Source organism: Sus scrofa, chromosome 15, assembly GCF_000003025.6.
Source record: "Sus scrofa isolate TJ Tabasco breed Duroc chromosome 15, Sscrofa11.1, whole genome shotgun sequence".
Lineage (NCBI taxonomy): Eukaryota > Metazoa > Chordata > Mammalia > Artiodactyla > Suidae > Sus > Sus scrofa.
The window spans coordinates 131,785,623-131,795,845 of NC_010457.5; the positions used below are offsets into that span (position 1 = coordinate 131,785,623).

At 52.1% G+C, this 10,223-nt stretch overlaps 1 protein-coding gene across 1 annotated transcript; it reads left to right on the forward strand.

Moving 5' to 3' along the window:
* C15H2orf72 (chromosome 15 C2orf72 homolog) lies at positions 1,549–9,751 on the forward strand. The gene is made up of 3 exons (XM_005657589.3): positions 1,549–2,214; positions 5,571–5,672; positions 8,636–9,751. The coding sequence occupies exons 1-3, from the start codon at positions 1,608–1,610 to the stop codon at positions 8,773–8,775; spliced, it is 849 nt and encodes a 282-aa protein (XP_005657646.1). The 5' UTR covers positions 1,549–1,607; the 3' UTR covers positions 8,776–9,751.

Here is a 10,223-nt window from a genome sequence, read left to right on the forward strand (position 1 = left end):
CAGCTCGGATCCCACCTTGCTGTGGCTGTCGGGTAGGTCGGCAGCTGTAACTCTGATTGGACCTCTAGCCTGGGAACCTCCATATGCCACGGGTGCAGCCCTAAAAAGTCAAAAAAAAAAAAGCTATGGAGTCCTTCCTCCAAACGTTGGCTGAAACCACTGCTGGATGACCAGATTGAGGGCAAGGCTTGCACATATTTGAATCCCCACTGCTGTGCACAGAGGTATTCCAAAAAGGTTTGTTGTATCGGATGGACACACAAACTCCAGGAAGAGATATTCAGCATAATTATAGAGGGCACGAGAAGGGTAACTACAAGAGAAGATTGGAGGTTATACAGTGAAGGAGGGAGCTAAGTATTAACATGTTCTTGACCCAAAGGGGATTTTGGTCCACACTGTGTGATAGAGGGAAGATAAAGAGCCTTGACCAGTGCTGTCCGACACCCTGGCCACTCATCTCATTTGGCTCTTTACAATGAATTAAAATGAAATATAATCTAAAATTCAGTTTTTCAGAGTTCTTTGGTGTCCTAGCATTGAGGACTCGATCAAGTGACTGCTGTGGCTTGGGTCTGATCTCTGGCCTGGGAAATCTCACATGCCCTGGGGTGCAGCCAAAAAAAAAAAAAAAAATTTCAATCTCTCTTTTGCATTATCCAGATTTCGAGTGCTCAGGAATAGCTACATATGGCCAGTAGCTACTACACTGGCCAGTATAGATAATCTAAAACACTTTCATCATCACAGAACCTTCTATTGGACAAAGCTCCCTAAATCCTTAGAAGGAAAAGCAGTGCATTCCTGCTTCTGAGCTGGCCTACCGACACCCTCTTGTCCCCTCTTCCACTAAGGGACCAGAACACCAACGGTGCCCCACATCTGCCCCCTAGACTTTCTGCTCCACAGGGAACAACACTATCTGCCTTGACTCCCCTGTGCCGCAGAGGGCAGTGCTCTGCAGGTAATAAGGATTTGTTGAAATAATGAGCCCTCAATTAGTTTTTGTTAAATGCTGAAAGCCCAAAAGGTGAGTTAAGGAGAGAAGTAACAGAAGAAACCCCTACTTGGCTTCCTTTCTCACCTCCCTACCCGTTTCTCTGGTGCCCACCACCACCACTCCAAAGAAGCAATCAGAGGCAGCTCTGCCTCCAGAACTTCGTGTCTCAAACCATGGGAACCCTTCAAAAATATCTGCTCCATGTCTCAAACCAATCTAGCTTGTGAAGGCTGTTCGCACAATCATCTTCTGTCTTCCTCCACCTCCGGCTCCTCTGCCCCTAGCAGGTGTTCAATAAATGTTTGCTGGATAATGGGCGGATGGATGGATGGATGGATGGATGGATGGATGGATGGATGGATGACTCAGTTGCCCCTGGTCTGCCGCAGGGACTTGGGGAGACGCCACCCTTCTTGGGCTGAGGGAGACAGTCCTCGCCCCCACGCAGCGCTGAGCTGGAGCTAGGCGATCGGGGCCCGCGGGCCGGGGGTCGGGCGGGGCGCACCCCTCGGGGGCGTGTCCTCCCGGGCCCGGGCGCCGCCGCCCTGAGAGGCGGGCTGCAGGCCCGCAGGGCCGCAGCGGCCGCAGAAGGCGGGCGGCAGCGAGCATGGAGCGCGAGCTGGAGGCGCTGACCGCCCGGCCCGCGTGCCCGGCGGAGCCGCCCTTCCAGGCGCTGGTGGAGGCGGCGGGCGGCCAAGGGCAGGTGCTGCTGGTGGGCGAGCTGTGGGAGCGCGAGCAGAGCCGCACGCTGCTGTGGGACTTCGCCCGGGCGGTGTTCCCACCCCAGCAAGCCCCGGGCAAGCCGGGAGACGCGGCGGTGCCGGGCACCGGGCCCGGGGCGCCGGGGGCGCAGAAGGCGCCCAGGATGGCGGGGGCGCGCGCCTTCCGCTCGCCGCTGGTCTTCGTGCTGTGCCGCGCGTCGTCGCTGGCCGCCCGGCAGCCGCGGCGCCACCTGCGGGAGATGCTGCGGGACGTGCGTGGCCGGCGCCGGGCCGGGGCGGCGCTGGTCGGGGTGCTGGTGGCCGAGGCCGAGCGGGAGGACGAGGTGGCCCCGGAGCTTCGGCTTCTGGAGGCGCTGCTGCGCACCGTGTTCGGCCGCCAGGCTGGGGGCCCAGTACAAGCGGCCGCCTACTGTCCCGGCCACCCGGCCTCCAGTCTGGCCGTCCAGGCGGCCGCCTGCAGGGCTCTGCAAGCCGCGGGGCCAGCGCGACCAGGTGAGGGGGCGCGAGGCCCGGAAGGGCGCGGGTGGGTAGCGGGCGCTGGGCAAGGCCCGCCAGTTGGAACTCTTTAGGCCAACCCCCTCATTGTACATCGAAGTCAACTGAGGCCCGGAGAGGGGAGGTGCTTCGCCCTGGGCCTCCCAGCTAGGGCTCAGCAGGACCTGCGCAAGGGTCTGAGTCTGTCTATGGAGGATTCTGAGTGCATGGGAAACACAGGGGCTTAGGAAAGCCCAGCGGACAAGCAGAAGGCAGGGGAGGTTGGTGGAGAGAGGGTTGGACTGAGCTGGGCCGTGATCTGGGTGGGAGTTAGAGGAGGAGAAGGGAAAGCCTTGGGATGCGCCGGTTTCTGGGTGGGGAGAGGGCAGAGCCGGGTTTCCCAGTGCCAGGAGCTTCTGGGCCATCAAATGCGAAGGTGCAGGCTCAGAGTGGAAGCGCCACAGGGTCAAAGGAAGAAGGCAGAGAAGAGATGCCAGGACTTGGAGGCAGGGGGAAAGGATGTCAGGGAATGAGGGCACAGAATTTCCCAGCCCTCCTAGGCCACCTCTCTGGCTTGGGCACCCACTGCCACATCTCCCTGTCTTCCCTTCACAGTCTCCTGAAATGTGGGGAGGGGAGGCTGAGTGTCCTTTCCCCACCCTGGGGACTGCTGCCATCAGCAGAGGGTCAGAAGCTCCACCACCATGGTACCCATGGTTGTGCAGAAGCTTTCCGGTGACCCTGAATTAAAATATGGACATTGGGAGTTCCCATGGTGGCTCAGCGGTTACGAACCTCACTAGGATCCATGAGGACTCAGGTTTGATCCCTGGCCTGGCTCAGTGGGTTAAGGATCCAGCATTGCCATGAGCTGCAGTATAGGTCATATGTGCGGCTTGGATCCCATGTTGCGGTGGCTGTGGTGTAGGCTGGTGGCTGCAGCTCTGACTGGACCCCTAGCCTGGGAACCTCCATATGCCACAGATGCAGCCCTAAAAAAACAAACAAAAAGGACAGTAAGTACCGCTGGATCTGGCAAAGCTGGGACATGCAGGAGCCAGCGTAGGGGAGCGGGGTTCTGGCAAAGAGACCTAATACCTCTGATGTCACAAATGTCACAGACTTAACCTGCCAGCCTGGCCGGCCTAGGTGAAGGCCATCCCTATGAGCTGTGGAGTCCGCTCTAACCTCCCCTACCCTTTCCCACAAGCCTTCAGTTGAGTCTGCGAGGAAGCCAGCAAAATATGAAACTCAGTGACCAGCATCCTAAAGGACACGGAGAATGTCCTGAGGTGGACTGTCCTTCTGTCAGTGTTGATGCCAGCACCTTCGCTGACCTGGCCCCATGGGGAAATTTTTCTGTCCCCTAATGAGCTGGCGCCTAGAAAATTCTCTGAGCCTGTAGTCGTTTCGCCGTCTCCTTTTCCCAGGGAACAATTTTAATTCCCCAGAGCCACGCTCGCTCTGGCCTCCTAAGCTTTTGAATACATCACAGGTGCCTCAGAATGAAAAGCCTTTTCTTCCATCCTTCTTTTCCTGACCAATCCCATCGCATCATGGAGAACTGGACTTCCTCCTCCAGAAAGCCTGCCCTGACCCTGCCCACTCCCATTTGTAAATTCACAAATGAAATCCCAGATCCTGCCTTGGCGCTCCAAGCTCTTACCACGTGGTTTTGTCACTTTCCCTTTGAGTTTAATCGCCCTTGTATGCCTCTTTCCCAACACCCGGCTTGGCATGCAGAATCCTTGCCTCCTTTTCCACACTAACACTTGAAAGTGTGTAGCATTTTGCAAGGGAATCAATCTCTACAATGTTAAACTCAATAGGGCTTTGTAAAATCATACTGAATGTGAAACCTTTCATTAATGCCTGAATGTTATGAGTGTGATTGTAACTCATGATCCAGTAATTTCTTCCGGGCTTTTGCTGTGCGCTGCACCAGGAGTTCGCATTGCTAAGATGATTCGGGATTGCGGTTTTCCAGTTCCTTTTCTCACTGTTGGATGGCCATTTTTATTTATTTATTTATTTATTTTTTTTTTTTGCCTTTTTTTTTTTTTTTAGGGCTGCGCTAGCAGCATGGGGAGGTTCCCAGGCTAGGGGTCCAATCAGAGCTACAGCTGCCAGCCTACACCACAGCCACAGCAATGCAGGATCTGAGCCACATCTGCGACCTACACCACAGCTCACGGCAACGCCGGATCCTTAACTCACAGAGCGAGGCTAGGGCTGGAACCCGCAACCTCATGGTTCCTAGTCAGATTTATTTCCACTGCACCGCAGCAGGAACTCCTGATGGCCGTTTTTATACTTTTAGGTTGCCTGCTTCTTGGTAGTGCCCCTTTCCCAGGTTTACATCTAATAGAGCTACTTTTAGGCTGAAAAACTAAGGACGCAGTCTTGTCAGAATTGGGTACAAATTATGAGTCAGTAGTTCCAAGTAAAGAATTATGAACGAGCATTTTCTGTGTTTTGGCTGCCTGGGATCCTTTTTAATTTTTTTCATATTTATTTTCATTTTTATTTTGCTTTTTAGGGCCACACCAAGGTATATGGAAGGCTAGGAGTCGAATCGGAGCTGCAGCTGCCGGCCTACACCAGAGCCACAGCAACACTGTGGGATCTGAGCTGCATCTGTGACCTCAGCTTATGGCAACACTAGATCCTTAACCCACAGAGTAAGGCCAGGGATCGAACCCACGTTCTCATGGATACTAGTGGGGTTCGTTGCCACTGAGCCACAACAGGAATTCCCCTGGAGTCCTTTTTAAAATCTTTGTTTCAATTGACCTTATTCTAGGTGATTAGGGATTGCAAGTGATTCCCAGATAACTAAAGTGGTGAAGAAACTCAAACCAATATGTAATTGTTTTGTGCGTGGTTATAAAAAAAGATTAATTCTTATTCCTATTAGAAATCGTTTGATGAGTCCCCTGGTGGCCTTGGAGTTAAGGATCTGGTGTTGCAGGGTTCCATCCCTGGCCCAGGAACTTCTGCATGCCTGTGGGTGTAGCCAAAAAAAAAAGAAATTGAACTCAAAATGTGGGAGGGCATCACTGCTCTTTGAGCTTTTTCTTTGGTGCCATGTAATTGCAATTCATTTCATGTCATTTCTGATACTATAATTCTCCCAACATAGGGTTTTTGTGAAGATGAAATGAGGTAATATATATACAGCAATCTTTGGCGGGGGAGTTCTTTTGTTTAAAAACCCCACCCCCTTTTGCAAACCAGAATTTTTTTTTAATCAGACGGTTGAAACTAGGGCAGTTGACAGTTGAAGCTCTTGGTTCGCTGAACAGAAAATTCTCTCAGTCGTGTCAAACAGCGTGTGACCCACTGCCTCTGGGACTTTGTGTTCTTTCTAACAGATGGAGCCTGGGAGAGACCTGGCCTCCCAGCTCTGCTGGCGTGCTTTTCCTGGGGTCCTTGGAGCCGGGGGAAGGACCCAGATGCCAGCCCCCCAGTTGAGGGTGAGTGTGTCTGTCGCCTTCCTGGCCTCCTGGCCCCTGAGGGCTGGGGGTTCCCGATGGTGGTCATATGCACACAGGGACTGTAGGCAGGAGTAAGACCAATATCCACCACTGGCCACATGCGGGGTGTGGGCATGAGCAACAAGAGGTGCGGGCACCGCCAGGTAGCCGGCATCGAGGCTAGGTCAGCAGGGCTCAAGCCCCAGGAGTGTCAGCCTAAGGAAGGGGTGCGGGTGGGGCTGCAGTGCAGGTGTCGGACGTGCGTGGTGGGACACCTGAGCCAAATTCGTATTGTCTCCCTCAAAGATCTGGGGGGGTTTACGGATCAAGTGACATTTACCCAGGGGCGGGGGGATTTTCTTAGGCAGCAGTGGGAAGATTTGGGGAGAGAGCACCAGAAACCAAAGCTTGCAAGCATGATGTCCAGCTCAGAAAAGGGACTCCCGCCAAGAGTGTAGGGGTGGGGGAGAGGGGTGCAGAAGGAGACTAGTAAGGGCCGAGGGTGAGGAGGAGGAGGAGGAGTGTTGACACCAAATCAGGCCCTGGACCCAGGTCTCCGGGGAATAGAGGGCCAGTGGTGACTTCCGAGCCAGGCTGTGCAGATCAGGCGTGTGTTTAGAGAGGGGACTGGCCTGCAGGAGCTGGGAGGGACTGCAGGCAGCGCCCAGCTTGGAGAAGACTGCCCCCTGCTGGAGCACTGAGGTCCCATCCTGCTGGCTGTCAGCTCCAAGGGGCCCTCTCACCACCCAGCAGCCACTGCACCTTCAACCTTCCATCAGCAGAAGGACCTCCTCTCCTATAACCTAACATAATCGCAGGAGTGACAAGCCATCACCTTTGTCACACCCCCAAATCCAGAGCGTGACAATCTCATCATGGTTACAGGTCCCACCCAGGGATGGGAATCTTGGGGGCCCTCTTAGAATTCTGACCACACAATGGCAAGCTCAACAAACACAAAAGAAACAAATACTCAAAATCATTTATGTAATTCCCTCACTCAGAGGTAACAATAATCTATATTTTGGGGGAGATCATTTCCCTCTGTCTCTGTTTAGCTATCTATTTGTGTTGCTTTATACTATTTAAATTTTAATAAATTTTCTTCTATGTAATATATAAGTCATCTGCAAAATGTCTCACATTTAAAGTATTTAACTGTGAAACTGTTTGTGTCAACCTCTCCATTATCATTTTGAACGCATCTGGGAACTTAAGGGGGGAAAAAAGCAAAGGAATCATAAACAACTGATTATGCATAACCCTGATAACTTCCCTCTGTGGCGTATAACAAATCGTTGAGTCTTAAGTAGAAGCGAATGTATTAAGATGCAAATTGTATGTTTGGACTATACAATACATTTACAATATAAATAATAAACTGATTATACCTTCTTGCGTACATTTACATACACAGTTTTAGAATCGACTTTCTTCATCAGTAACATATTGTGACTGCAATGTTTCGTGGCGATAATTATATGTCAACATCTTTCATCTTTTTTTTTTGACGGTAACTGTAGGGTCACATGCAGTTGTAAGAAATCACTCACAGAGATCCCATGTACAGGAGTTCCCGTCGTGGTGCAGTGGTTAATGAATCCGACTAGGAACCATGAGGTTGTGGGTTCGATCCCTGGCCTTGCTCGGTGGGTCAAGGATCCGGTGTTGCCGGGAGTGGCCCAAGAAATGGCAAAAAGACAAAAAAAAAAAAAAGAGAGAGAGAGATCCCATGTACATTTTGCCCACTTTTCCCCCATGGTAACATCTTGCAAAACTATAGGATAATATTACAACCAGGAACTTGACATCGAAGCAATCCACGGACCTTATTCAGACTTCCCAAATTTTACTTGCCCCTGTATGCATGTTTATGCCCATGGAATTTTATACATCATTTTTTTGCGTGTCTTTTTAGGGCCGCACCTGTGGCATGTGGAGGTTCCCAGGCTAGGGGTCTAATCGGAGCTGTAGCCAGCGGCCTACACCACAGCCACAGCAGCATCAGATCCGAGACGCGTCTGCAACCTACCCCACAGCTCACGGGCAATGCCAGATCCTCAACCCGTGGAGCAAGGCCAGGGATCGAACCCTCAACCTCGTGGTTCCTAGTCGGATTCGATTCTGCTGCACCAAAACGGGAACTCCCTATTTTATACATCATTTTTAATGCCTGAATCTCATCATGTGAGTGAGCCTCAGTTTACCCAGCCAGTCCCTTTGTTGGACATCAAATCATTTAGGACGCTTTCTGCTACAGTTAAAGAAACCAGGACTCGAAGTAGCGTAAGCAGCCAGAGAATTCCTTATCGCACCTGAAAGCCAGTCTCGAGGTGGAATCAGCTTCAGGGCTGGTTGATTCAGGGGCCCAGTGACCCCATCGAGGACCCAGGTTCTTTCTTTGTCTCTGCTGGGCCATCTTTGGTGTTGTTTCATCCTTAGGCTGGTAGCAAGATGGCTGGAGCCGTTCCACTAATTATTCCTCATTATTTCCTTAGGATAAAAATCTAGAAGTGGTACTGATGGGTCAAAGGGTATGTACATCTTTAAGGGTTTTGATACAGATTTTGTTGTGTTTTTATTTTTATTTATTTTTGTCTTTTTGCCATTTCTTGGGCCGCTCCTGCAGCATATGGAGGTTCCCAGGCTAGGGGTCGAATCGGAGTGGTAGCCACAGGCCTACGCCAGAGCCACAGCAACACGGGGATCCGAGCCACGTCTGCAACCTACACCACAGCTCACAGCAACGCCGGATCCCTAACCCACTGAGCAAGGCCAGGGATCGAACCCACAACCTCATGGTTCCTAGTCGGATTCGTTAACCACTGAGCCACGACAGGAGCTCCAAGATTTTGTTGTGTTTTTAAAGTAGATAGTGGCTGAGGCCAACCTCTTCCCTTGCACTCCTAGCTGACCACACAGAACCTTGATCATCTGATTGGGTGACTCCTCCTGTGTTCCAGGTGACTGCCAGGACCCCGAGGAGGAGCTGGCACTGACAGCCGTGTATCCCAACGGAGACTGTGAGGAGACTGGAAAGGGGTCAGGAGCCTGGGATGGAGTTGCCCCCGCTCCCGCTAAGCCCACTGGAGACTTGAGATGAAAGGCGGACCCCTGGCTGCCCGAACTCTAACCTGCAGACCGGAGGCTGGCTCCTTTCACTGAGCTGCCCAGCCTCCACGTTGACCTTGGGATGGTGGTAGCTACGAAGGCGCCGCCTGCCGGGAGGCTGTTGCATTGACCACCAGGCAGATACCAGCCAGGCTGCAGGACTTACTAAGCTAAGCTGGACCTTGGAAAATGTATCCTGGGGAACCTGCCCCCCACCTCGTTTTTGCTCACTCTCTGGTCACAGTGGGGTTATTTTTTTCTCTGTGTGCCTCGATTTCTCTATGCCACTGAGACTTGGAAGTTCTGCTGTGCTGTGGCATCCTGGGGTTGTTTGCAGGAACATCCATCATTTCAAGGGCAGCTGGGCCAGAAGTCATCAGATCTGAGAAGGTAGCCGTGGACTTGTCACCTGTCACTCAGCCTTTGGGGCTTCTGTTTCTCAAAGGCGTAAAAAGCACTGTCAGCCAAGTGGCTCTCAACTAGGGGCCAGGCTGCCCATCCTAGCAGCACTGGAAGTGTGTGTGTGTGTGTGTGTGTGTGTGTGTGTGTGTGTGTGTGTGTGTGTTTGGAGAGTCACTGCAACTGTGGGCTACCCCTGGCATTTCGTGGGCATCTCACAACGTGCAGGACAGTTCCAGCAGCATAGAATTGCTCCACTCAAAATGCCAATCGTAGCAACTTTGAGAAACCCTGAATGAGACAATCTCCTCCCCATTAAAATCTAGGAAGAGTCCCCAGAGCAGAGAGTGTTGGCCTTTCTGGGGCTGTGGCTCCCAGAGCAAGCCAAGACAAAGACACACTGCCACCCCGGGGGCCTGTTGGGCCAGAGCCAAGATGGTCCACATGCTGCAGGCCCAGGACATAACTAGCTTTGCACATCTATGAGAAAAAAGGGCCATCTTTCTTTTTCTTGTTGACATTGACTTTCTGTGCCAAGTTCTTTGAGAATAAAGATGCTAAGAACTGGAGTTCTTGTCATGGCCCAATAGAAACGAAACCGACTGGTACCCATGAGGTTTCAGGTTCGATCCCTGGCCTCGTGAACTGTGGGGTAGGTCACAGAGGCAGCTCAAAACCTGCGTTGCCGTGGCTCGGAGCAGCTCCGATTCGACCCGTAGCCTGGGAACCTCCATATGCTGCAGGTACGGCCCTAAAAAGAAAAAAAAAAAAAAAAAAGATGCTAGGAACTAACCACAGCACCAAACAGAAGAAAAGATAAGGGAGTAAATTATAAGACCCTAGGACTTGCTCTTGAGCCCAGATCCTAACTCAAGGTCAAAGCAGATGCAGCCCAGAGGTGCCGAGTTCCTGACCCTTTTTTTTCTCAGTTTGTGAATCAACCAGGATTGATGCTGTTCCCCTAAAAGCCAGGAAGACCACCTCTCTGTTCATCAGAGGGAACGCTGTTACCTCCCTCGTCTTTCTCACCTGCCCCTGGAG